General features: G+C 39.8%; 2 protein-coding genes across 4 annotated transcripts in view; one reads left to right on the forward strand and one right to left on the reverse strand.

Annotated features, from left to right (window-relative positions):
* Positions 1-6,097, forward strand: part of nsfa (N-ethylmaleimide-sensitive factor a) — a 28,454-nt gene extending 22,357 nt beyond the window's left edge. The window contains exons 18-21 of one of the 2 annotated variants that reach the window (XM_036589559.1): positions 164-298; positions 1,657-1,770; positions 2,239-2,294; positions 5,027-6,097. In XM_036589559.1, coding sequence (XP_036445452.1) covers positions 164-298; positions 1,657-1,770; positions 2,239-2,294; positions 5,027-5,048 — 327 coding nt within the window. In that variant the 3' untranslated portion in view covers positions 5,049-6,097. Of the gene's footprint in view, positions 1-163; positions 299-1,656; positions 1,771-2,238; positions 2,295-5,026 lie in introns of those variants that run through there. The other variant, XR_005008318.1, reaches the window with a different exon arrangement.
* An 828-nt stretch (positions 6,098-6,925) lies between these two features.
* Positions 6,926-15,749, reverse strand: LOC118821120 (zinc finger protein 239-like). Of its 2 annotated transcripts, none has more exons than XM_036589561.1 (3): positions 15,679-15,749; positions 12,948-13,794; positions 6,926-8,690 (listed from the first exon to the last, which is right to left on the reverse strand). In XM_036589561.1, the coding sequence occupies exons 2-3, from the start codon at positions 13,678-13,680 to the stop codon at positions 8,662-8,664; spliced, it is 762 nt and encodes a 253-aa protein (XP_036445454.1). In that variant the 5' UTR covers positions 13,681-13,794; positions 15,679-15,749; the 3' UTR covers positions 6,926-8,661. The 2 variants fall into 2 exon arrangements, with proteins under 2 accessions (XP_036445454.1, XP_036445453.1); XM_036589560.1 differs by having other exon boundaries at positions 8,553-8,690; positions 12,895-13,794.
* Between the last annotated feature and the right edge of the window lie 12,138 nt (positions 15,750-27,887).

Consider the following 27,887-nt stretch of genomic DNA (forward strand, 5'->3'; position numbering starts at 1 on the left):
TATGTGTGTGTGTGTGTGTGCGGGTGTGTGTGGATGTATGTGTGTGTGTGTGTGCGGGTGTGTGTGGATGTATGTGTGTGTGTGTGGATGTATGTGTGTGTGTGTGTGGATGTGTGTGTGTGCGGGTGTGTGTGTGTGTGGATGTATGTGTGTGTGTGCACAGGGCCGTAAGCTGCTCATCATCGGGACCACGAGCCGGAAGGATGTTCTGCAGGAGATGGAGATGCTCGATGCTTTCAGCACCACCATCCACATCCCCAACATCTCCAGCGGAGAACACCTGGTGGAGGCTCTGGAGGTGAGGAACCGCACTGGGTGTTTGAAGTGATAGTTGAGCCACAGTTTATTTACACCTCACTTTATAGCCCACAGATTAGCTTGGTGCTAATGCAGGCTTTCCTCGGACGTGTTGGCGACGTTGGCTTTTTATTCGAACTTTCCGATCCACCTTAAACGTTCAGGAGTTGGAAGCTTAGATAAGAGCATCAGCGCTGGTGTGTGAGAGCGTGTGATGTTCTGTGGTCTCTGATAGACTTTATTAGAGGATTCTGACTGTATAACGTTCTGTTATCTGTAAACACAGACTGACGTGTTTGAGTTGAGGGAATAAAGTTGGAGCTGGGAGTAAAGACCCTGTTAAAGGCCCAGCGCTGTGCAGTTCCTTCTCACTCGGAATGTGATATTAGCAGGACGTGAGTGATGATCCTCATAATTCTGCTTCAGTCCAACATTTGCTGGCACTGCAGAGTGGAGAGTGTCTAAAATTCAATTCAGTTTATTCTCATTAACACAACCTGCAGCACATACGAAATGAAAAGAGCTGCAGTTTCATCACAGACGGTGCAAAAGGCTCAGTGCTTACATGACAGAAGTGCAGATAAGGACAAACGGCAAAACAGCATAAACACAATCAGCATATGTACGACTTTACGATGAGGGAACACGAATCAAGGCAGTTGTAATAGAGCTGTGCAAATGCTGGTTTAAAAATCTATTGTTGTGATAATAGAAAACAATTCTTGTACAAATTTACATTGAATGAGGTGATATTTAAATAAGTGTGAAAATTTAAATAAGAAGTCTGAGGCACCAGAATGTCACTTCTGCCTCATTTAACTCTGCATCATGCAGAACCTTCCCTTAGCAAACAAACAGAATTCTGTCCGTAAACAGTGAGAAGCTGCTACAAGCCGCGGTTTTCTGGTGTTTGTTCAGAATCTTCCTCGTCAGGTTCGTACACGTGTGGCCTCGTTGATCTGACCTCCAGCCTGCGAGAATAAATCCAGTCACTGTGTAAAAGCTTTTAAGCTTCACGTCTGAGAACAGAAAACGAGCAGCCGAACACTCAGAGCTCTGCTTTAATCTGCTGGACCAAGACTGACCTCCTTACACAGCTTTAATTTCTTCAGCAGGTCATTTAGCGCAGGGCAGCAGCCAAACATCACCAGCCAACTCAGAAATGTCCACTTATTTCTACTGTTCACTGTTTACTGTGTTCTATTATAAAATCAGATTGTCAGGATCCCCTGATTACTGTGTCATATTTGTTTGCATGTAAAAAGATCTGGTTGGGTAAATCCTAGAAAAGGCTGGAGACCCTAAGTGTGTGTGTGTGTGTGTGTGTGTGTGTGTGTGTCTGTGTGTGTGTGTGTGCAGCTGTTGGGGAGTTTTACAGATGCAGAAAGAGCCACTATTGCCCAGCAGGTGAAGGGAAAGCGAGTCTGGATCGGCATCAAAAAACTCCTCATGCTCATCGAAATGTCCCTGCAGGTCAGACACTGTTTTTTAAACTGTTATTATTATTATTATTATTATTATTATTTTACATTTTGAATGTTTTATTAAGTTAAGCATCATCACTCTCAAAACTCCTGGTTTTGACAGTGTTAGTGTGTTATAAAGCGTCTCAACACTAAATATCTGAGTGTGAATCAGTATGAATCGGTGTGAATCAGAATGAATCGGTGTAAATCAAAATGAATCGGTGTCATTTAGTATGAAGCGGTGTGAATCAGTATGCATCGGTGTGAATCAGTATGAATCAGTGTGAATCGGTGTGAATCAATGTGTCAATATGTATCAGTGTAAATTAGTTTAAATCAGGATAAATCAGTGTGAAACATTTTGAATTAGTTTGAATTATTATGAATCAGTATGAATCAGTGTGAACCAGTATCAGTCAGTGTGAATCAGTGTGAATCAGTGTTCTGATGCTGACGGTGTGTTTTTCTCCCTCAGATGGATCAGGAGTACCGAGTCAGTAAATTCCTTTCTCTGCTCCGGGACGAGGGAGCGTGAGTATTCAACATTTTCAAACTTTTCAGTTATTCAGCACTTTTATTGTGTTTGTACACTTTTCACCCAGTACTTCTTAATGTGGCACAGGATCAAAAACCCTCAAAATATTACTTATACATTCAATATGTTTTAATTTTGTAACCATCAGGATGGATGAGAACAATCACATCAGAGTTTAAGGTCTCCTGTGGGGGTAAGAGAACGAACTGTACAGTGACTGTTAGAATCGAGTCAGATTCCTTTATTCCTTTAAAGCCCCAGAAAACCCTGCTAATATGTAGAATTCCCTGATTCCCTCTGTTCCCTGACCGGCTGCTTCAGAAGAGCTTCAGAAATGACCTCATCTGTGATGTAGATTCATCTGCTTATTTAAATAGGCTAATTATCTATATCCCCGGCCCAAAAGGCCACACAATGCAATGAATACAGTAATAAAGGCTGATGATCGATGTTTAATAGCAGCTAAAACAGACAGTCTGTGTGAGTAAACACTGCAGGTCTCAGCGCAACACTGCTGTCCGCTGATCTGCTGAGGTAAACGGAGAACCGCCAGAGAACCGTGTTCTGTTCCTCACTCAGCCCGTCTGTAAAGCTGACTCAATCCAGCTCAGAGAGTCAGACGGTTAATTACTCTCCACAGAAGAGCTGGTCAGTAACCTGCGTCCTCAGTTAAGGCTAGAGTTAGTCAGGCAAGCTGTCAGCAGTCTGTATCTGTAGTGGCCTGTAGTCTGTGGTGGTCTGCAGTGGTCCAAAGCAGTCTGCAGTGATCTGTAGCAGTCTGTAGTCTGTAGTGGTCTGTAGTCTGTAGTGGTTTGTAGTTTGCAGCAGTCTGTAGTGGTCTGTAGTCTGTAGTGGTTTGCAGCAGTCTGTAGTGGTCTGTAGTGGTTTGCAGCAGTCTGTAGTGGTCTGTTTACCTGAGAACCAGAGAAACAATGCCACACCCATCTTCTTAGTTTTGTCATTGATTTTCCAGTTTAGTTTTGATGGCTGAAAAGTTTGTGTTAAAACATCAATAATAACACTTTGAACAGCTTAAAACGAAGAAGAAGGAAACAGTGACTGTTTATTATTAGTAGCGATTAAAGGGACGTTTTTAGGGTTTTAGGGTTTCTGTTGCATCAACATCAGTAAACGTCAGAAGTACACACACACACACACACACACACACACGTTGGGAAGTTTGAGGATGTCCTCCAGGAGCTGATCACTTTTAGTCAGACAGGGATGTTTTTCTGGCTGGCAGTGATTGTGATTGTGAAGGTGATGGTGTTCAGGTTCAAAACCATTTGCCAACTGTGCTTGCACATCTCGTTTAACCCATCCGTGCAGTGAAACACTCACATACATACACACTAGTGAACACACACACTAGGGGGCAGTCTGAGCACACTTGCTCGGAGCAGTGGGCAGCCCTATCCACAGTGCCCGGGGAGCAGCTGGGGGTTAGGTGCTCAAGGGCACTTCAGTCACGTACTGTCGGCTCTGGGGTTTGAACCGGCGACCTTCCGGTCACAAGGCTGGTTCCCTAACCTCCAGCCCCCATGGATTGTCATGGTGGTGATGGTGATTGTGGTGGTGATGGTGCTGATGATGATTGTGATGGTGGTGCTGATGTTGATGATGGTGGTGATGGTGATAGTGCTGATGTTGATGATGATTGTGATGGTGGTGATTGTGGTGGTGATGGTGATGACGGTGGTGATTGTGATGGTGCTGATGATAATTGTGGTAATGGTGATGTTCAGAGGAGGTGCATTGGAGTGTCAATGTGATTAGGCTGCTGATTAATGTAGTCTAGTTGGTCTGATAGTTTAGAGCAGTGGTTCCTCGTCCTGGTGCTGAAGTTAGCGTTAGCATTTCCCCCAGTCGCTAATCCAGCTAATCAGCTCATTAACAGGCCCTTCATGATTTGATGTGGGTGCTGCAGAGAAACAGTGTGCAGGGCTGGGTTCTCCAGGAACACAACTGGGAACCTGGGCTTTAGGGCAAACACAGATGTAGCTAGCAAGTTAGCAGGTGAGCAGGTTACCTAGTTCAGCCAGTTACCTTTAGCTACCCTCCTAAAAATGGGTCTTCAAGGGTTCTTTAGCCAAGAACATGATTCTCCCGCTGAAAGAAAACCCATAGAACCCCATTAAGTGTGTCTGTTGATTCCTGATGGTTTTGTAATGTGTTTTGGCTTTTTGATTGGATGGTATCACAGTGTAAAGGATCCTAATGGTTTAACAGATTCTAAAGGCATCTGATGGTTTTTTAATGGGATCTAAAGGTGTTCTACAGGAAACTGGTGGTCTCTATTGGAAACCATTAAGCAAATTCCCATTAGAAAGCAAAACCACTAGGTTTTAATTCTGAGGGTCCTTTTTCAGCAGGGTGTGTATAAAAACTCTCAAAGAACCCTCTGCATGATTAAAGGTTTTTATTGCAAAGTGAAATGGTTCTTCAGATTGATGGAGCATGTGCTGTAGATGGTTCTATAGAGAATCCTTTTGAAATTGTTCTATATAGCATCAAAAAGGGTTCCACTATTGTTACAAGACAAAGAACCCTTTTTGCTAAGAGCGTAGTTCAGCTTGTTAGCAGCTAAGAGCCGTTTGCTAGCGAGACACACTTTTATTTTGAAACAGATTTGGCGGCTGCTGTAAATTCCTGAGCTGATTTTTCTGCCTGGTCTGTTTGTGCACACTGTTCACTCTCCATCTCTCTCTCTCTCTCTCTCTCTGTTTAGAGACCGAGGGTTTTACCAGTAACAGCCTGGACAGACGGGGGCGTCGTTTCCCTCACATCACATTTTTCTGCACGTCAGTGAAACGTTCCTTCAACTTCCAGCTGCCGCCGTTCCGTCACTAAGAGAACCGTCACCGCCGAGTGTGATTACGCCGTCTAATCACATCTCCCTGCAATACTCATCACTCTGAATCGTGTTCTGTGCTCCGTGTGCTGTTCCTGTTTGCTGATGTCAGTTCATTTGAAAATAATGATGAAATAAAATAGCTAAGAGCCATAAAGATGTACAAAATCATCCAGAGAGAAAAAGTGTATCATAAATGTAGTTTGAGTGTGAATATATATCATATAAAAACACAGAATATTTATCACGCTAGCAGTATTGAAATATCTAGCTCAGAGGCGCGAGTTGTGTTGGTGTGAAGTTCAGGTGAGCTGTGCTGTGTCGTGTGTTCAGTTCTTTATCTGTGACTCAGCTGGTAGTTTAACGTTATGTTTGTGTGAGTAACTGAATTCTGTGCTCGGGTCGTCCAGCAGAATAACGGACGTGTTCTAACACATATCGGTTCTGCTTTTAGTTGACTGTTGGTTCAGCTTATGAAGTGCAGGTCGGTACCGTTTAGAACTCCTGTGTCCATTAAGTGTGTGTGTGCGTGTGTGTGTGTGTGTGTGTGTGTGTGTACTGAAGAGTCCAGCACTTTGCTGAGTGAATAAGCTGTACTGAAGAACAACCTTTACTATAACAGTGACACTGTCCTTTAGTCCTTTAATCCTTTATTCATATTTGATCTTAACTCACTGTTAGCGGGTGGGCTGCTGTGGGGGGTGGGGGGGTTTCACGTTCTGAGTGAACAAAGTTGTGCTGATCAGTTTGGTGGGTGTATAGATATTCATTATTGAAAAAAAAATGTCTGTTTTGTTAATTTATTATTTTTGCCTGCCTGTTGCTCCGCCCACCTGTATGACTAGTGCTTGATGTTTAGAGCTGTTTATCATTAATAAATATTGAAGCTATTATTGCAGACAGAAGCTGTATTATTGCAATAAAGTCTGTCACATGGATGGAAACCAAGAATTTAACTGGTTATTCTAACAGTGAACAGTCTGGATTACTTACATAAACATGCGAGCAGGATGACAATTATTATTAAAGGATTCAGCAGAACTCAATGTCAGCAACTATAAAGGAAAAAATCGTGGATTAAAATGCTGTCAGTAAGAATTCTTTCCTGAAAATCTGGGACTAAAGCAGGATGTGGTGTTTTACAGTCACTGCAGCCACATTATTCATTAGTTTCCTGTGTTGCTAATGGTGGAACTGAGGTCAGTACACGTCTGTCCACTAAATATATGTACAGAAAAGACCAGCTGTCCTGGTTCTAGGGTTCTAGGGAACCAGGATGCAACAGCGAGAGGCAGTAGGTGGTCCTACTGTTACAGCAGCTGCTGGATCTGTATCAAAATAAAAGCACGTCTTGCTAGCAATAAAAAACATTGAAATGAGGTTCCTCTACGACTCGATGTTCCAACTGCTTTTTTCTGTTTTTTTGATACAAGGTTTTGTTCTGACAGCAGTGATATTCTCTGAAAAATGAAACATCAAAGATAATAAACTTTCTGAATCTGAGTAACAGATTTAGAGCTGCTGCAACACTTAACTCTGTCAGTCACAACATACGAGATTAGAGAAAAGAAACACCCAGAACTTAAATAACCAACAGACAGAAAGAGACTAAAACTTTCTTAAAATATTAACAGAGAGCAAAACAGTCAACATCAAACACAGCAACCTAAAATAAAAATGAAGAGCTCATCTGGGCCAGATACACACACACACACCTACATACACACTCACACACACACACCTATATACATACACACACACACACAGTCGGTTCTTAAACAGTGAAAATTTAATCACAGATTCTTCAACTTTTCAAACACAAAGAAAATCATCAGGAGAAAAAGAAGGAAAAAAACGAAACCCAATAAAATAAGATAAAAGCAGACGAGCAGAGAAGATCAAAGACTCACTGACAGGTTTGTAAATTATATGTAAATTAGGTCTAATTATGCAGCACCATATAAAGCAGCAGGTTTAGCTGTTTCAGAGCTGAAGTTAAACAGTGGACAGAAACTCACTGATGTTCATCTCAGCGACTCCGTCAGATCAGAGAAGCTCTCAGTTCAGCTCCGACTCTGAGTGTCTGACAGGACAGTTAATAACAAATTAAGCCAAACTAAAAGTCTCAGAGAATAATCACACAAACACATCTCAGCTCTTAAACAGGAATGTCTGAGAACATTAATATAAACGTTAATATAATGATATTAATATGGAACGTGACTCACTTTGGTTTTATGATCTAGTTATTAACTCATTCCTTTCTTGTTCTGATTAATCAACTGAATTTTACCAATAACGTCTGTAAAATTTGTTTTAGAATAGTTTCTATGTAGTTATAGAAATCTTATCCTTCTCAGTTGAATATATCATTAATGATCAGAGAAAACTGGTGAATGTTTAATTTTTATTATTAGTTTTTATGACAGTCATTGTTGTGGTCAGTTCAGTTTACAGGATTTCCTGTAAAACGCAGTACTGATTTACAGTCACAGCTCTGTGGACTAAGATATCGGAACAGTTTATTAATTTAGATTCATTTTAGTGATTGACTCAGTAACACACTGACAGTGATCGACTGTAACCGTGTTCTCCTCCACCAGAACCTCAACTTACAGTGTGTGTGTGAAGAAACCCAGTGAAGAAAGCTGTATAGATATATATTTTTCTGTTTTGGCTAAATCAATAACGGTGCAGACTGCAGAACACAGCACCGATCTGGGTTCTTGGAGGAACTCAGACGACTCGAGGTTTCGATCCATAACGCAGTTTCAATTTTAATTTGCTGAAAACAGAAGAAACACAGCCTCTCCAGCGCTAACAGCTAAACACAGCCCTCTGCTCTGCTCTGGAAACCCACCACTGCCCCCGCATTCAGGCTCTTCAACATACAAGTCTTAACACAGCCCAACATAAACATTTCTGAAAACTGAACTCTTACAGCGCAGCGCAGCGACGCCACAGTACATTCTGTCAGCACCATCTTCTACTATATGCTTTTTAATCGCACAGTTAAAATGATAGAAAGATAAACCATCTCAGCTCGAGCGCCTGACATCATCACTCAGTCTAGACAGCATGTATTCCCAGCGCGGCTGTAAACAGTGCCCCGCTGTACTGGACCCTCACCTAAGGCCGCGATGTTGCCCTTTGTACCTCGAGTTAGACCCCCTCCATGAAGCGCTGGTTAACTCGTGTGTGCACTGTGCTGTTACCTCCATAGCCCACCGCTAAGAGGCCAGCAGGCAGGTAGACGGAGCGAAAGCCGCAGCGCTGCGAGGAAAGCAGCCAGCCTGGAGATTCGGATTTCACAGCGGATGTGATTTCAACACAGGGGCGACGGACGCAGATTTTCTGAGCAGCTGCCGAAACTCCGGAGCCAAGAAAGGGTGCTTAGACAGCCCTCCTGCTTTCCTGATCAGATAATCCGGACAGTCAGATTAGGATAAGATCACACTCTGGTAGTTGTGCGGGTCCATCTGCTCGTTGAAGACATCTCAGCAGGTTCTCTCTCACAGTGGCACCTGAGGTTCTCCGCAATCTGTGAAGAACAAAAGATCATGTTTTTAGCTCCACGGAGTCAAACTGACAGATTAAAAATGACAGACATCCACAGTTCAATGCTTTTAGTCGACATGTAGAGGAACAGAACATCCACCTCAGATCAAAGGAGGAAATACAGGAGTGATGGAGTGATAGAGGAATGATAGTGGAGTGATGGAGTGATACAGGAATGATAGAGGAATGATAGTGGAGTGATAGAGTGATGGAATGATAGAGGAATGATAGCGGAGTGATGAAGTGATAGAGGAATGATAGTGGAGAAATGGAGTGATAGCTGAGTGATGGAGTGACAGTGGAGTAATGAAGTGACAGAAGAATGATAGTGGAGTGATGAAGTAACAGAGAAGTGATAGCTGAGTAATGGTGTAACAGAGGAGTGGTAATGGAATGATGGGAGTGATAGAGGAGTGATGGAGGGATGACAAAGGAGTGACAGCTGAGTGATGGAGTGGTAGAGAAGTGATAGCTGAGTAATAGTGTGATAGAGGAGTGGTAACGGAGTGATGGGAGTGATAGAGGAGTGATGGAATGATAGAGGAATGATAGTGGAGTGATGGAGTGATAGAGGAATGATAGTGGAGCGATGGAATGATAGTGGAGTGATAGATTGATAGAGGAAAGATAGTGGAGTGATGAAGTGATAAAGGAATGGTAGTGGAGCGATGGAGTGATAGAGGAGTAATAGAGTGATAGAGGAATGATAGCTGAATGATGGAGTGATGGAATGATAGAGGAATGATAGTGGAGTGATGGAGTGAGAGAGGAATGATAGTGGAGAGGTGGAGTGATAGAGGAGTGATGGAGTGATAGGGGAATGATAGCTGAGTAATGGAGTGATGGAATGATGGAATGATAGAGGAATGATAGTGGAGTGATGGAGTTGTAGAGGAGAGATGAAGTGATGAAATGATAGTGAAGTAATAGAGGAGTGACAGGAGTGATGGAGTGATAGAGGAATGATAGTGGAGCGATGGAGTGATAGAGGAATGATAGTTGAATGAGGGAGTGATGGAATGTTAGAAGAAAGACAGCGGAGTGATGAAGTGATAAAGGAATGATAGTGGAGCGATGGAGTGATATAGAAGAGATGAGGTGATGGAATGATAGAGGGATAATAGTGAAGTAATAGAGGAGTGACAGTGGAGTGATGGAGTGATACAGCAGTGATAGCTGAGTGATGGAGTGATGGAATGATGAAATGATAGTGGAGTGATGGAGTTTTAGAGGAGAAATGAAGTGATGGAATGATAGAGGGATGATAGTGAAGTAATAGAGGAGTGATGGAGTGATAGAAGAGTGATAGAGGAGTAATGAAGGAATAGAGGAGTGATAGCTAAGTGATGGAGTGATAGAGGAGTGATAAAGGAATAGAGGAGTGATAGCTGAGTGATGGAGTGATAGAGGAATGATAGTGGAGCGATGGAGTGATAGAGGAGTGATAGAGTGATAGAGAGGAATAATAGCTGAATGATGGAGTGATGGAATGAAAGAGAAATGACAGTAGAGTGATGGAGTGATAATGGAGTGATGGAGTGACAGAAGAGTGATAGAAGAGTGATAGAAGAGTGATGAAGGAATAGAGGAGTGAGAGCTGAGTGATGGAGTGATGTGCAGACGCTGAGAATAAGAAAGCTTACAGAATTCTTCAGCAGCTTCTGTGATGCTTCTAATTAACAGAGTCATTAACAGAAGTAAATTGACCAATCGACTGTCCTGCATGACTGAGGACTGAACATCAGGACTGAGGTCAGTTAAATGATGCTGAGAGACTCACAGATCCTACAGTGTCTATAAACCAGATTACCGGGTTACCAGATCCTGAAAGCAGAAATGAAGGAAGTGTTTGTTAAAAGGATCTCAGTCTGAGGACCGATGTGATCACGACTCTGACCACATGCTGACGTTCCCTGTGGCTCCAGTTCACTCTACTATTAACTGCACTCTGGTGAGGAAATCAGGAAAACTGGATCCCCAACTAAAGCTGGGCACTGATAGACTATTATGTTCTGTGCATTTCGTTTCCAATTTTATGTTTTACATATACAGGAAGTGACACAGCCTGTTAAGTGAATCGATGCATGTTTTTTACCAAAAAGCAGTTCTTATTACACCAAACAAACACATAGTTTGGTTCCTCTGTCCCTCTTGGGCTGAACGCTGCTCCCAACTCTAATGAGCTGAAATCATTCATTTAAGAGCACTGGGAAGTTCACCATCTCTCAATGTGATCCTTCAGAATTTCTAATCAATCAGAAAATCAGATCTAGTGTTCCTCCAGACAAACTCACAACTCATCTGCAATCAGAGCTGCTGCTCTTGCAGCTGAAGCTCAAGCAGCCAAAGCTAAAGCTGCATTTTCCTGATTTACTCTGCAGTCTTGTAGAAAGTGGCAAAGTAGCCAACCTGACCTGACAGGAAGTGTGGCTCTTCTGAAACATTCCCAGTCTAAGAGACATGATCAGGTGAGAGCCAGTTAAACAGAAAGAACTGAATATATTCCTCAAGCGTATCAACAAGGCGGTCTTGCTCAGTCCTAAGACTAAAAACTGACTTATCTACAAGCAGATTTCCAAACCCACACAGCGGTGCCCTCTGGACACCAGGCAGAGAGTGTGTTCGGTATGTAGATGTATACACTGCCGTCATCTACTGCCGATGTTGTATATAATGAAATGCACTTATCGCTGGAGGAGTTTAGCTGCCTGTCAGATTAAGCAAGGCACTTTCTGCAAGTATGTATTTTACAGATTGCACGATTTGCAATGGCAAAAAGCAAAGTCATTCTGACCAAATGCTACAATGTCCGAAAAAACAACCAGCCTATCAGTCTGGTGTGGTAACAGGATTGCCTATGGAACCTGACCAGCGTCATCAGTGTATCCATGTTCCAGTCTTACTGAACCTAAAAGAACCCAGACACGGGTAAGTGATGAGATCACTTTACGACAATGTTTGTGAAAAACCACTATTCAAAAGTGAACAGCTCCTCTTTGGACCGGTCCACAGAGGTGCTCCAAAAACCTCAAGAGTGAACGATATGAAGACAGAAACTATTGGGGTTCATGAATGGTATTCTTGAACCTTCAGGATGGGAATATCCAACTCAGTAAGTGCCCAAAAGCTGAGAAAGACCAACTCATAGGTAGAATCCTCACAGGTGAACATGTTCTTCAATCAAATTCATAAAGAGGGACTGAAGAACAGAGCAGAGATTCTGTTTGATGACTACAGTGATGTTGCTACATTATCTCTCATTATTGGACACAGTTTGCCTTGAAGTGGTTGCCAGTATGTGAGGCTGAATTAAATGGCTGAAATAAACACTGTCATTGTGCATCATGTTTTAGAAGGTCTTGCTGGATGTTATGGCTCTTAAATACCTCTCTGTCAAAGCCAAGAAAGATTTGTCTTCTTAAATAGAAGTCTGCAGAGGGGCCCTACGCCAGCTGAGATACCAGTGAGGGTACCAGTGAAGAACAAAGTGTTCTGATCCAGCGCCAGGTGAGTCTCCCCACGGCCAGGGTGGGGAATTTTACGGCAGGATGGTGTTGCCACTGGACACCCTTCATCAAAGTGACTAAAAAGTGTATAAAGGTATAACAATTTTAGTAAACCATCAGATGATCAAAACTGATCAGATTAGCTGAACCGCAGAACTTAGATTACCACAAAATTCTCTGTAAATGCTTTGTTAGTGTTTTTATTGCAATAAAGACTTTTTAATGCATACAAACATTTTTTCCATTCAGTCTGGAAACTTTTTTTTTGTTTCTCTTACTCGGGTCCAATGTCGCTCGGCTGGTAATAACAGCCAGGCGTATCAGCCAATAATCACAAACTGTTCCTTTTCAATAGCAAAAATGTTGTTGATAACATGCAGTTGTGAGCTTCTGCTGTTAATCTGAGTAAGTGTCACATTTGAGAACTATCAGTAAAGCTGTTCAATTAAAATACAGGAGTATAAAATTAAAATATCAGATATCAAATAAAATTATATCAGCCAATATTATGAAGAACAACCAATATTTTCCAATATGAGGGATGACAATACAGACCACTACACTCGGGCCAGTCAGAACCAGTTTGTAATATTTTTAGTCATCTTTGTAAGTTACATCATATTATATTATTTATGCCGAACGCAAAAAACTGATAACGAAAAATTTGGTTCACAAACTCACGTGTCATGAGTTCTCCGCTTCCCTCTTAGTGCACTTGTGTGATTTTAACGTACTTGAATGCCTGAAGCTCCGCCCACAGTCTGAGCAGTAATAGGGTTTATCTCCAGTGTGAATGCGCTGGTGGACTTGTAGGTTACTCTGCTGTTTAAAACTCCTCCCACACTCTGCGCAGTGATACGGCCTCTCTCCGGTGTGACCACGCTGGTGTAGCTGGAGGTGACTCTGCTGATTGAAGCTCTTCCCGCACTCGGAGCACTGATACGGCTTCTCCCCGGTGTGGATGCGCTGGTGTAACTGCAGGTTACTCTGCTGATTAAACGTCTTCCCGCAGACCAAGCAGTGATACGGTTTCTCTCCGGTGTGAATGCGCTTGTGTAGCTGGAAGTGATTGTGCTGATTAAAACTCCTCCCACACTCCGAACAGCTGTACGGCTTCTCTCCTGTGTGGATCAGCTGGTGTAGTTGAAGGTTACTCTGTTGATTAAAACTCTTCCCACAAACTGGGCACTGATACGGTTTCTCTCCGGTGTGAATGTGCTGGTGTGTTTTCAAGTTGCGTTTGTCACTAAAGCTCTTCCCACATTCCGAGCACTGATACGGTTTCTCTCCGGTGTGAATGCGCTGGTGTCTCTGGAGATGACTCTGATCAGGAAAGCTCTTCCTGCACTCGGAGCACTGATGGTTTCTCTTCTTCTCGGTATGTTTCTGCGTTTCTGTGGGAGACGTGTCATTGTGGAGAGGACCAGACGACGTTTGCTGAGGCTCAGAGATACTTCTGGACGTCATGTTTTCAGAGTTAATCTCTCCTGATTTCAGCAGTGTGATGTGGAGGCATCTCCTGATGTGTCTGTGGAGGTAAATTTAGACCATGTAGGGAAGTGAACTCCTACAGCAGAGGACCTGCAAGAGAACGTCATTCGTTACGAAGAAAAAGAAAATATTTAAAACTCAGTTTGAAAAGCAACAACAGTGCAATGCAGTTTTGAGGGATTGTATCTAATAAAGATGACATTCAGTTACTTTCAGATCAAATAAAAAAAAGTATTGAACAAATGAAATTTAAATAAAAACAAAACAAAACACCGCCAACATTTATGTCACCACCTTTATCACTTGAATCACTGAGTACCTGACATTCAGACCCTGGCTGTGTGTTTGTTGCCCAACCCGACTTTCTGGAACTGGTTTTTCAGAAGAGGGTGCGGGATAAATCGTCTCATCCCCTCCATCAGAGTTTGATCAAATGGCAGAACTTTCAGCTTCAGACTAATAAATACAGTGACTGTACTTAGCTTTTGATAGTGTTTTTAAAACGTGGCTCTACTGGTGCATTTCATCTGTTCTAACTCTAAATCTCAGAAACACAAAATATCATTTAATAAATGCATGTAATAAATAAATACAATTGAAAATGCCCACCCAAAACCACTACATTCATTTCATTGCATTATTTATATTGTATCTATACTAACTTGATTCCAACCACGTACTCATTTATTTCAGCACCACATTAATGCTTATTTTTGCTCAGTTCACTTCCTCGCTTTAAACTAGTCTGTCTGACTCTTTTTGTTTTGTAGAACTTTACATCTGTAAATGTCCTCGTAATGCACTGCTGTAACAAAACTATTTTCCTCTGGGGTCAAAAAAGTAAAACTTTAATCCAATGAAACTACTTAAACTTGCAGATGAAATCTAGATCCAGCTCTCCGGAATTCAGCTGTCAGAATTCAAAAATTATCTTTACACAACTCTAGATCTAACTTCTGAGGGCTTTCTTAGCTGGAGACCCCCACCCCCACCCACACCACATTTCTATCAGATTAAGATCTGGGCTTTTTTCTGGAAATCAGACGCAGCGTGAAGCATGGTGGTGGTAGCGTCACTATAAAAGCTGAGAAAAAGGAAAAATAAAGAATACCACCACCACCACAGTGACTCACACTGACTCTGTCTGGAGAGAGAGATCAGCTTCCTGGAGAGTTTCTATTATCAGATCATCAAGTTCCTGAACTGCTCTCTCCTTCCTGAAAACAGCCTCATCACTGTACAAAACAGCTGCAGCTCTTACTGCCTATTAATCTCTGAATTAATCTCTTAATCTAACACATCTGCACTGTTGTATCAACATAATTAGTGCTGATTTGTAAAATCTGCTTCATGTGAAGATTCGTCTGCAGTAATACGACATCTCATATATTCAGTAGAAGTCAAAGAATAAAACCCTGATTCTGCCTGAAAAGATCTGATTAAAAATGACAGAAAAGAAACAGTGAAATATATTTTATATGAAAACTGTCATCAGAATCCACCACATGACATCTAAATGCTCCATATTTGACAAAAACCACCAGGAAAACATTATAAACACCACTATAGCTCAGGAGTGAACAGCCTTGCTGAAAGAGGACCACTAAAAACCTCATGGTTTTGATTTCTAATAGGAATTGGATTAATGGTTTCCAATAGACACCATTAGTTTCCTGTAGGACACCTTTAGATCCCATTAGGAAACCATCAAGTGCATTTAGAATCAGCCACTGTTCACCTGTTAAACCATCAGGATCCTTTACACCGTGATATCATCCCATTAAAACACTGCACAAAGCCATCAGGAACCAACAAACACACTTAATGGTTTCTATGGGTTTTTCAGGGACGAACAAACAGACAGTAAACGCTGAATGACATCATCATCTTCATCATCACTCAGACAGCGGTCATCTCTCATTTCTCTGATGGTCAGTCAGACAGAGTGGACAATGCTAGATATATGAGACTCACAGCAGATCAGCTCGCGCTTCCTGATCCTCTCCGACTCAGCACGAGCTTCTTCTCCGCTTCGTTCAGCGCGAGGAGCCGCAGTTGGAGAAGCAGCGCCCCCACCTGGCCAGCAATAGGACTCACACTAGAGCTCAGTGACCGCAAAACACACACACACACACACACACACACACACACACACACACACACACAGACACACACACACACACACGCACGTGTATATATATATATATATATATATATATATATATATATATATATATATATGTACTGAGAGAGAGAGAAAAAGACTATTCCATAAAATTATGAAATACATGATAAAATAAATGATTAAGTGAAAAAAAAAGCGTGAGTCAGCTTCTCAGCATCATGCAGTGAAAGATACGACTGGTCAGCGTTCCTAAGAGGAAAGAATGTTGTTTTATTTGCTTTTTCAATCCGGAGTTTAAACCTGAGGTCAGAGTCATGATGACGCTCTGAGGTCTCACACTTCAGATTTAATGTATGTTGCCAAACTTCCTAGTTTGATTTCCTTTTGATCTTTGTGTTCAGCAGATCCTCTTAGAAGGATTTCAGTTTTACCTTCATTCATTTTCAAGAAATTGCTGTTCATCCAATTAACTATACGCTAAACAATTAAGCAGCTGATCAGCAGCACTTATTTCATCAGGTGCAACAGAGATGTAGAGCTGTGTGTCAGCAGTGTAGTTGAGGAAGTTCACTGATTATATGGTCAAATGGCAGCATATATAATGAAAATAAAAGTGGCCTGTTGATAGACCCCTGTGGTACACCACAGCAAATGTAGCAAAGTCAAATAAAATCACTGTAAAATCACTTATGTACATTTCCTAAAAGCCCAATACAATTTTCCAATCTGTTTAAGAGTATACAGAGATCAACAGTGTCGGACGCAGCAATAACATCCAACAGGATCAATATTTTATCCTGTCAGTATTCCGTCTGAGGCCATTAACTACTTTCATCAAGGCAGTTTCTGTACTGTGGCCTGACCTGAAGCCTGACTGACATTTTTCATATGTGGTGGTCTCACCGTGGCAATTTCAAGTGAGACTGCGAAGCGACCTGCTTCTAAGAAAATGTTTACAAAGGGAATAAATAAGCTGTTTAAAGAAGAAATGGACTTTAGCTGATAAACAACAGGATGAAGCTCAGTTTCATTATTTAGACTAAAATCATTTAGAGAGTTCTGCTGTCAGCAGGCTTTTAGATCCAATACTTCTACTTCAGAGTTAAATACTAGATCTAATATTAATGAATTTATTTTTAAATAGTAGTGAAAATGATAACTCTTCCATTATTTGTGAGGAGTTTAAAAAAGTCTGCCTTTTGTAGAGAATAAAAATCTGGGGTCACTTCCAGCAACACTTACTGCCTTGTTTTGTAGTTCTGTACAGTTTTTCAGGATTTCGTAGTGTGTGGCTAATTCAGTCTTCCTCCAAATAAGCTCATTTCTACAGCAGCCCTGTTTGAGAGATCATAATCGCTCACTCTTCCAGAGTATGACTTTAGCTTGTGTTTTCATTTTAATTTGTGATGGTGCAGCTGCTTCTAGAGCCTCATTAGCCTACTGAAAAAGAAAACTAGACCATGTTCAGTTCAGGCTCACTACTGGACTGGATTCCCTTAAACATGTTCATAAAGTCAGCTGAAGTTCATCCTCAGTAGCTGCATGTATCAATTTAGGTTTCTTGACATTTTGTTTACACGCTAACCTGAAAACAAGCAGCAACGATCTGATACCATCATGTATATTAATGCTTAAGCCATGAGAAATGATCAAATCTGGAGTAGAGCCTGTTGGTTCAGTCACATGCTGAATAAAATCAAGAGAAGTTAAAAGTAGCATTAATCTTTGGTTTTGCAGTCTGTAGAGGTACCAACATGGAAATTTAGAATCATATCATATGTAGAGAGAGCAATTCTGAAAAGTCAGGAAGAGAAGAGTTCGGGTACTTTGATGGGTGAAAGACTAACACAGTTAAAATTGATGGCTTGATTCAGAAGAGCTGCTAAGTATTTAAATGAGGTAAGATGGATATTTGAAGCGTATTTTAAGTTCAGGTAACTTTATTCAAAAGTTTAAAATGTTATTCAACTGTTTCCTCCATGTGCTCATCCTCGTTTTAGGTATGTTAAGTGCTGGTTGACAAGCACAAGTAACATGATGCTTATCAGGATTATCAGGTCGCCTCCAGTTCCAGTGTTTTTATCAGCTGGTTCAGTGGCTGAGCTGACTGTCAGTGAATTTATCTGACAGACTGCAGAAACATTTCTGTTTAAATGATTTAGGCTTTTCATGCTTTTCACTCTCTTGTAACCTTTTTTTTCACAATTTCAAACATTCAAATGAGATTTTTGAGCTGAGTGCAGTTCAGTTTACAACCCCATTTTCCAAAAAAGTTGGGACGCTGTGCAGACAACAAATTGAATGTCGAAACTGACAAATTTCATTAATTTAGAAAAATATTTTGAATTGCCCATTTTGAATTTAATGCCAACAACATGTTCCAAAAAAGTTGGGACGGGGGCCTGTTTACCACTGGGTTTCATCACCTCTTCTTTAACAACGCTCTGTTAGTGTTTGAGAACTGAGGAGACACTGCTGTAGTTTAGAAAGTGAAATGTTTTCCTGTTCTTGTTTGATACAGGATTTCAGCTGATCCTCAGTTCAGGGGCTCATTTGTCATATTTTTCATTTCATAATGTGCCAGATGTTATCAGTGGTGACAGGTCTGGACTGCAGGCAGGTCAGTTTAGCGCAGAGACTCTTTTAATACAGAGTAATGTTGTTGTAATACATGCAGAATGTGGTTTGACATTGTCTTGATGAAATAATCAAGGCCTTCCCTGAAAAAGACGTCGTCTGGATGGCAGCATATGTTTCCAAAATATGTATATATCGTTCGGCATTAATGGTGCCTTCACAGATGTGCACGTCACCCATGCCATGTGCACTAATGCCCCCTATACCATCAGGAATACTGGCTTTTGAACTGTGCACTGATAACAAGCTGAGTGGTCTTTAGTCTGGAGGACACAGTGTCCATGATTTCCAAAAAGAATTTCAAATGTTGATTCGTCAGACCACAGGACACTTTTCCACTTCACCTCAGTCCATTTTAAAAGAGCTCAGGCCCAGAGAAGGTGGCAGCGTTTCTGGATCCTGTTTATATTTGATTTTTTCTTCGCGTTTTACAGAGATTTCTCCAGATTCTCTGAATCTTTTAATGATATTATGTACTGTAGATGATGAAAAGCAAAAATTCTTTGCTATTTCACGTTGAGAAACGTTATTCTTGAATTTTTACACTATTTGATGGTGCAGTCTTTCACAGAGTGGTGAACCCCTCCTCATCTTTACTTCTGAGAGACTCCGCCTCTCTGAGATGCTCTTTATACCCAATCATGTTACTGACCTGTTGCCATTTATCTTTGTTTATATTTGGTTTCTTCTTTGAGTTTGAGAGTGTTTAGCAGTGATTTCCAGTGCAGAATCATGTCTGTTTTTAATGCAGTGCTGCCTGAGGGCCCAAAGATCACGGCCAGGAAATACTGTTTTTTTTGCACTCTGGCCTAAACTGTCGCCGTTTGACAAGATGGTCCACAGTAATATTAAGTTAAATAAGAGGCAAAGCAAATTAATTTATAAGGGGCCTTTCATAACCTGCTGTCATTCAAAGTGCTTTACAAATGACAAAATACAAAATCATTTAAAAGGAGAACAGAAACATAAACGGAACAGAAATTAAAAACATGATTAAAACAATATATTTAAAAGCGAAAATAATGAAATCAAAGTAACATTTAATTAGTATAATTAAAGATCAGATTAAAGCTGAACTGAGTATAATAGAGCGGCGTTAGAGGAGAGAAGAGCAGCAGAGCTAACAGTGTTTAAACTGAGCTGAAAGCTGCTCTAACAGGATCGTTTTCAGGCTGATTTAAAGTGTCCAGTGTTGGCTCTTCTAATGCTCTCTGGGTCCATTTAAGAGCAGCACAGTATCTAAACGCTGCTTCTCCATGTTTAGTGTTCATCTTCGGCAGGACTGACTGACCAGTTCCTAATGTTCTGATAGTTCTGCTCGGCTCATATCGCTGCAGCAGATCAGATGCGCTGCTCTTGACTGCTGAAACACCAAGGTTACATGTTAGTTCTTTCAATTTTAGGGTTCCAAATTAAATAATTTCTGTTTTATCTTCATTCAACTGCAGAATGTTTTGTTCCATCCAGTTAGTGATGAGCTCAAGGCACTTACAGAGTGAGTCAAGGGGACCATAGTTATTTGGGGAGAGGGTTGAGTAGATCTGAGTATCGTCTGCATAGCTGTGGTAAGATTTCCCACAGTCTTGTAGTAAGTCTTGGCCATAGTCTTGGCCAAGGGACAGCATGTATAAATTGAATAAGAGTGGCCCAAGAATTGAACCCTGGGGGACACCACAAGTCACTGGCAATCACTCAGAAATATTATTTTCAATTTCCACAAAGCAGTCCCTTCCTTGCAAGCATGAACTGAACCATTTTAGGTCAGCTCCCGAGAGCCCGACCCAGTTCTCAAGTCTGTCTATGAGAATTTTATGGTCAATAGTATCAAAGGCAGCACTGAGATTGAGTAGTAATAGAACAGATGTTTTTTCAGAGACTGTGTGTAAGAGAATGCCATTAATAACTTTCATTGTTTGAAAGTGACTTTACTTAAAAAAGGAAGATTAGAAATTGGTCTAAAATTATTTAGTACAAAAGGATCCATGCTACTCTTTTTTAGCAGAGGCTTCACCAGGACAGTTTTAAAAGTGTCTGGAAAAAAAAAAACAAAAAAGAGTAACAAAAAAGAAGTAGGAAAAGGGTCAAGATCACATGGATGAACTTTATAATATTTGTAAGCTCTTGATGACTGATGACAGATGAAGATGTCATTAGAGATGTAAAAGGCTGATCAGGAAGGTTATAGGAGCTTGTTTCAGTCGGCTGAACTTCGCACTGCCTTATCAAGTCTACTGCATTTTGAAAATGAACTGCAGACTCTTCACAGAGTTCAGAAGATAAATGCTGGTGTAACAGTAGTGAATGCGGTTTATTCGGGTGTTACCACAACAATCGTGAATGCGGTTAATGCAGGTCGTGGTTAACTCATGTAAGGGCTTGGCTAACACCGATGTGCTCCAACTGTATAGGTCTGTTTTTGTTTGGATTGTGTTTGTGGTGATTACAGCTGCGGTTCTTCATTCAGGCCAACCGATACATTGTCACCTACCCTGAGAGGAACGTAAACGAGCAAAGAGGAAGAAGACAAAGTTTATGAGTGACGAGGCCCAGAGAGCCCCTCAAAGGATCTTCCACTCCCTCAAAGACTTAAAGATGTAGAACCTAGTTAGTCAGAACTTTATTAAAAAAAAATTTTTGAGGTTTTTATTATGATCCATTATATGAATTGTGGATCTCCTGTTTCATTTTATTGCTGTTATATCTGTTTTTATTTGATTATGAATATCTTTATTTGTAAAATAAAATTTATCTTTTCTTTTAACAAGTTACAGATCTATTTATATCACCTTTATCTATAATATTTCAAATATCCATAATTTATTACCTATAATAGCTTGTCAGCTTCTGATCAAACTTCACTCCTAATGGAAATTTTCAGAGATGAACACAGCGCGTTATTTTCTCCACATTAGAGACAAACTAATGTAGTACCACATTTCACCACTGGATGGCGATCCTTAATAACTTTTGGGGACTTAAAGCAGTGAAACCTTGTGTTCAAAATTTAATTCTGGGTCTGTCTTCACAAACGTGTCAGCAGACTGCAGATGCACTGATGTGGTGATGTCTGATATTTTTCATGCATAAATCTGCCAGATGCTGATACATTAATTAGGATTAATACAAGTTGGATTTTCATTACAGAGAAATATAACATTTATTTGTGTTGAGTTAGAAATGCAATAAAATAAATACAGCATCACCTAAACATTCTGCTCTTCAACGCATATCAATAAATAAATATCATCAAATATTAGTCTGAAATATTAGACAAATCTAAAGAACTGTCTGATAATGATATTTTGAAACAAATATCTGCTGACGATATTTGAATGCAAGTCAAGCAAATTAATTCCACCAGTTTTTCAAAAATGTATTCATGTGAAACGAGACACAGATGTCTTTACAGTGGTGGTGATAGGAACCAGGGGTCGCCATGACTACAACACAAATATAGACATTTTATTTACTATCCAGAACCACCAGTGAACCTACACGAGTCTTCTGAGTTTATATGGAATGTTGATGATGGAAAATAGTGGAAAATCTGAAATAATAAGTTTTCTTTGGGGACTATTTTGCCTCACAGCGCCCTGCATGTATCCCTCCACCATGAATGGAGTTTAAGTTCTCTAAACCATCATAAAACAGTGTCTCAGTCATCAGGCAGTGAATTCATAACCATTTCATGTAGGAACTTTCTGTGAGGGAGCTTTTAGAGGGGGACGTCTGGTTCCTATCAGCACCACTGTGAACAGCTCTGACTTGGTCTGTTTATCTAGAACAGAACGTTTCACACCAAACCACAGTGCACAGTGCAGTGTACAGAATGTAAAACAACCTGTAAGCAGTGGACAGTGTTTGCATTTGGCCACAAAATCTCTTTTATAGCACAACTACAGTGTTTCCTGGCCTGTAGTTTTGCTCTAAGCTAAAGTGGAAGTTTAAAAATGAGAGAAAGATCTACCAGTGAATATTAGTAATATTCATATCAAGTCAAGAGGCTTTTATTGTCATTCCATCTATGTACAAATACACAGTGGAGTGAAACTACGTTCCTCCAGGAACAACATGGTGCAACATGGAACAAAAAGTACAAAGTACAAACGTGCAGACATAAGTGTGCAAACAATGTGTGTGTGTGTGTGTGTGTGTGTGTGTGTGTGTGTGTGTGTGGGGGGGGGGTGTAGTTTAGTCCTTGTGAATTTAAAAACCTAATTAAATCATAAAATGTAATGATACAATTAAATGACATAATTAAATGATATAATTAAATGATGTACTTCTGCATAACAATTATTTGAGGCTTATATATTTTATTTACATTTTCTTAACTGGTTTTACATTTCATGTTTGTCTAAGACTAATATGAGAAATGAATACATTTCTGTGTGAGTATTTTATGAGTCTAATAAACACTTAACAAAATAACAGTTTAAACATTACCATCAGTATCATCTCCAGCTATCATAGGAACAGACTGTAGAAGAACAAAAATCAGTTTTAATATCTGTTAATATCTGTTAGCAGAGTTAGAAACAATTTCTATATATAGAAAATCTTCCATCAATAAAATATAATCTGGTTTCAACACAGTTCAGCAGGTTCCATGTTTATGTTCTCCTCCAATTAAATTGCTGCTCACTTTGATATTCACCAAAACAGCAGAAAGTTTACAGTGTTTCTGATTAAAACCAGTGATGATTTAATTAACCTTATCATTCTTCATAAACATTTAAAGTGTCTGATCTACAACCCCATTTCCAGTTATGTGCAAATCACTTAAACCCTATATTTCATTGAAAGTAGCATAAAGACAATAAATCAAATGTTGAAACTGAGAAATTTCATTGGTTTTTGAAAAATATTTGCCCTTTCTGAATTTGAGGCCAACAACATGTTCCAAAAAAGTTGGGACAAGGGGCAACAAAAGGCTGGTAAAGTTGTGTAATACTAAAAACACAACTGATAGATAATTGGCAACAGGTCAGTAACATGATTGGGTATAAAGAGCATCTCAGAGAGGCGGAGTCTTTCAGAAGTAAAGATGAGGAGGAGTTCACCACGCTGTGAAAGACTGCACGATCAAATAGTGCAACAATTCAAGAAGAACGTTTCTCAACATAAAATAGCAAAGAACTTTTGCTTTTCATCATCTACAGTACATAAAAACATTAAAAGACTCAGAGAATCTGGAGAAATCTCTGTATGTAAGGGACAAGGCCAAAAACCAGTATTTGCTGGCCGTGATCAGTGATCAGTTCATGACTGCATCCACAAATGACAGTTAAAACGCAAAGAAGAAATCAAATATAAACAGGATCCAGAAACGCTGCCACCTTCTCTGGGCCTGAGCTCTTTTAAAATGGACTGAGGCGAAGTGGAAAAGTGTCCTGTGGTTCAACAAATCAACATTTGAAATTCTTTTTGGAAATCATGGACACTGTGTCCTCCAGGCTAAAGACCACTCAGCTTGTTATCAGTGCACAGTTCAAAAGCCAGTATTCATGATGGTATGGGTGACATGCACATCTGTGAAGGCACAATTAATGCTGAACAATATACACGTTTTGTCAACACATGCTGCCATCCAGACGACGTCTTTTTCAGGTAAGGCCGTGATTATTTCAGCAAGACAACATAAAATTATATTCTGTATGTATTACAGCAGCATTACTCCGTATTAAAAGAGTCTGGGTGGTAAACTGACCTGCCTGCAGTCCAGACCTGTCACCACTGATAACATTTGGTGTATTATGATATAAATAGGACGAAGGAGACCCTGAACTGATGAGCAGCTGAAATCCTGTATCAAACAAGAACAGAAAACATTTCACTTTCTAAACTACAGCAGTGTCTCCTCAGTTCCCAAATGCTTACAGAGTGTTGTTAAAGAAGAGGTGATGAAACACCGTGGTAAACAGGCCCCCGTCCAAACTTTTTTGGAACGTGTTGTTGACATCAAATTCAATATATATATATATATATATATATATATATATATAATGAATTATTCAGTTACATTTTTTATTGAAAGCATTTTTGAATGTTCTGACTAAGCTGCATTGTGCTATATAAAACAGTACAAAAAAAAAACCTTATGTAAGTGGTTCTACAAATAAACCTCTTGAGTGAAATATTAGCAGGAAGTTTAGGGTGTTGTAGGGCACTGGCTGCATAAAGACAACAGTACATTTCCCAAACACACTGTGTCCCACAGTAACATGATAATCAGGTTGTAGACCTCAATGTAGTTGTAATCCTGCATATTCTAATATGCTATTGTGGTGAAAACCAAAAATACAAGATTACCCCCCAAGAACACAGCTTAACATAAACCCAGCGACCAACACAACTCTTACTTATAAAGCACCTCTGCTCTTCACAAACACTGCATTCACCCCAATGAAGACATCATTTAAATTCAGGTGACTGACAGATGTACAAAATGAAGGTTGAAGAAAACAACAACAGCAAACTTAAAAACCCAAACTATCAGCCATCCTAAGCCGAAGCGTACGGCCACAGTGGAAGAGGATTTTTTGGTTTTTGCATTTTGTCTTTGAAGTAGACGGTTTACAGATCATTGCAGACAAAGACACAGCAATTTCAACTCAGGCTGAGATTTTTAGCTGTGCCTAGCTTCAGAAATGGGCATCGTTCACCTTTACAGATTCTCCAGGCACATCTACTGTACACTGTAAAAATGGCTCAACAAACAACTGAACTAGCTTTATTCAACTCAAAACTGACTGAAGGAATCGTTCATTCAAAGTATTTATTTAAGTTGAATAAAACTAGTTAATTTACTTGTTACCACATGAAGTAATGTTTTAGGTTGATCTGACGAGACATTTTTACAGTGTAATTCTGGAGCTTCAAATTCAAAGTGCATTTACAGGAACTCTAGCTCAATATAAAAAATAGCCCCTGAACGTTTGACCAGAGCAATGGCGGACAATGAAACTGTTGCTAACGCAGTGATTGGAGGAGAAAACTAAGCTGGAAAAGGAAAGACGTGTTGAGCATCAGGATTATCAGCCTGTGAGCCTTTTTTCCCCGCTGTGAGTCAAAACAGCTGCTTAAATTTTGTCATGATTGCTCATGAGGGCCCCCCTGTGGCCTGGGCCCCTGGGCATGCCACCATAAAACCCAATTGATGATCTGGGCCTGACGATAACCAATGAGTACCTTTAGAGGCCGATCAGAGTGAACAACTCTGAGAAACAGATTTCTGAGAATCAGTTAACAGTGAAAAACAAGTAACTACTGTTAGGAGTGAATCACAGAGAAAATCATGAATGTCAGTGAAAGGAAGAAGCCTGTCATGATGGTCTGCCATTATGTATATAATAATAATAATAATAATAATCTTTATTTGTATAGCATCTTTCATACATTACAGATGCAGTTCAATGTGCTTAACAGTACGAAGTAAAAACAACACAGAAAGAAGCAAACATGTAATCAAAAAATGAATCAAACAAATAAGAAAAAAATCCAACAAATTAAAGCATTGACAGGAAAGGCACTTCTGTTGAGTTAAAAAGGAACATATTTGCTTGATATTTTTTTGTGGAAGGAGGTTGTTTTGGTCGCTTTGCTGATGTGTGATTTAAAACTCCCCCTTTACTCTGATGACTCAGATCTCCTAGCCTAGTGGACAGTGTGTCTCTTTTGGCTTTAGGGCCAAACTAGAGTATTTCTGTCTGATCTTCATTTAGTTTTGGAATGTTTTGTTCATACCCTGATCAAGAGCAGACAGACAGGTAGTCAGGGAGCCTAGTGCTTGTTCAAGAAGCTTTATTGTCATTTCAGCTTTATTGAAGTACACATGCAATAATTACATTTCAATTAATCAACCTTATTTAACCTCGGAGAACATTGAGGGTGATCCTCATTTACAATGTTACTGAGGTCATATAGGAAAAGGGATTGATAATGTGTAAGAACATATCAAATAATAAAGGTAAATATAATAAAAAAGACTCAAATCAGGTAAGTATAAAAAAATGAAATGTTTATAATAAAAATACAGTAGAAAATATAAAACAATAATTAAAACATAGCTAAAATGTAAAAGTTCTTACAATCAAATCAGATCAAAAAGTAAACTAAAATTAATTAAAATGACTAAAATAATAAAATAATCATAATTAAAATAAGAATACGAATATGAATAATAGTAAATAAACAAACAAATAAACAGAATAATAATAAAAAAAATCAGGTAAAATGGTGTGAGGCAGAGTGGAGGTGGTTAGAGAGTAAGAGTTTAAAATGACTGAGTGACCCAGCGAGCTGAGCTGTAGTGGTTCCTGTAGTGAGGGTCCAGCTCACTGGTGCTGGAACTAAAGGCAGATTTTCCCAGTTCAGTAAAAACTCTCCATACCTGGCATGTGATCCAACCACTGGAGCGAGTCTGATAAATACGATTATTTACAGACATCATTGAAGTATATTTTCTGGCATTCTTTTATAAATGAAAATAAACCAGTGTGTTTCCCGCCGTGTTGCTAGTGAGGGCCAACCAACTTTCTCATCCAGTCTGCAGTGATGAGTGTTATAAGGATCTCCAGTAACGAACCTCAGTGCAGAGTGACAGACTGAGTCCAGCGGTTTGAGGTAACTGGCCGCGTGTTTGTAAATTACATCACCGTAGTCCATGACAGACAGTAAGGCTGCCTCAACAGTTCTTTTTCTAGCTACATGAGGAAACATGATTTATTTCTATATAGATAACTGAGCTTCTGCCTACATTTGCTAACCAATTTATTAATATGGGGTTTACAGTGAGTTTATCATCCAGCCATATGCCAAGGTATTTATACTCTGTGACTCTCTTGATGTTGGATCCTGTCAGGGTAGTGATATTTCCATCCATCCATCCATCATCTAAACCGCTTATCCTTCTGGGTCGCGGTGGTAGTGATATTTATAGTATTAAAATAAGCATTAGTAGATCTGGAAAACAGCATGAATTTAGTTTTCTTAGCATTTAAAACCAGTTTGTGTTTACACAAATCAACCTGTAGAGCATTAAATGAGCATTGTAGTTTTCTTACTGCAGCATAAACAGAGTCAGCTGAACAGTATAAAACCGTGTCATCTGCATACAGGTGTACTTTGAAGTTTGAGGCAGAGGCAGCAAGTATACATTTATATATATATATATATATGTATATATATATATATATATATATATATATATATATTATATATTGAATAAAACTGGGCCCAAAATTGAACCTTGTGGTACTCCTCTGTATATAGTCAAAAATCTGACTTGTAATTATTTGTAATTAATTGCTACACACTATTGTCTGCCTGAAAGGTAATTCTGCGTCCATTTTAGTGCATTTGTATCAAAGCCAATCTTTTCTAAGTTCCTTAAAAAACAATGTGATCAACGGTATCAAAA

Source organism: Colossoma macropomum, unplaced genomic scaffold (genome assembly GCF_904425465.1).
Source record: "Colossoma macropomum unplaced genomic scaffold, Colossoma_macropomum, whole genome shotgun sequence".
Lineage (NCBI taxonomy): Eukaryota > Metazoa > Chordata > Actinopteri > Characiformes > Serrasalmidae > Colossoma > Colossoma macropomum.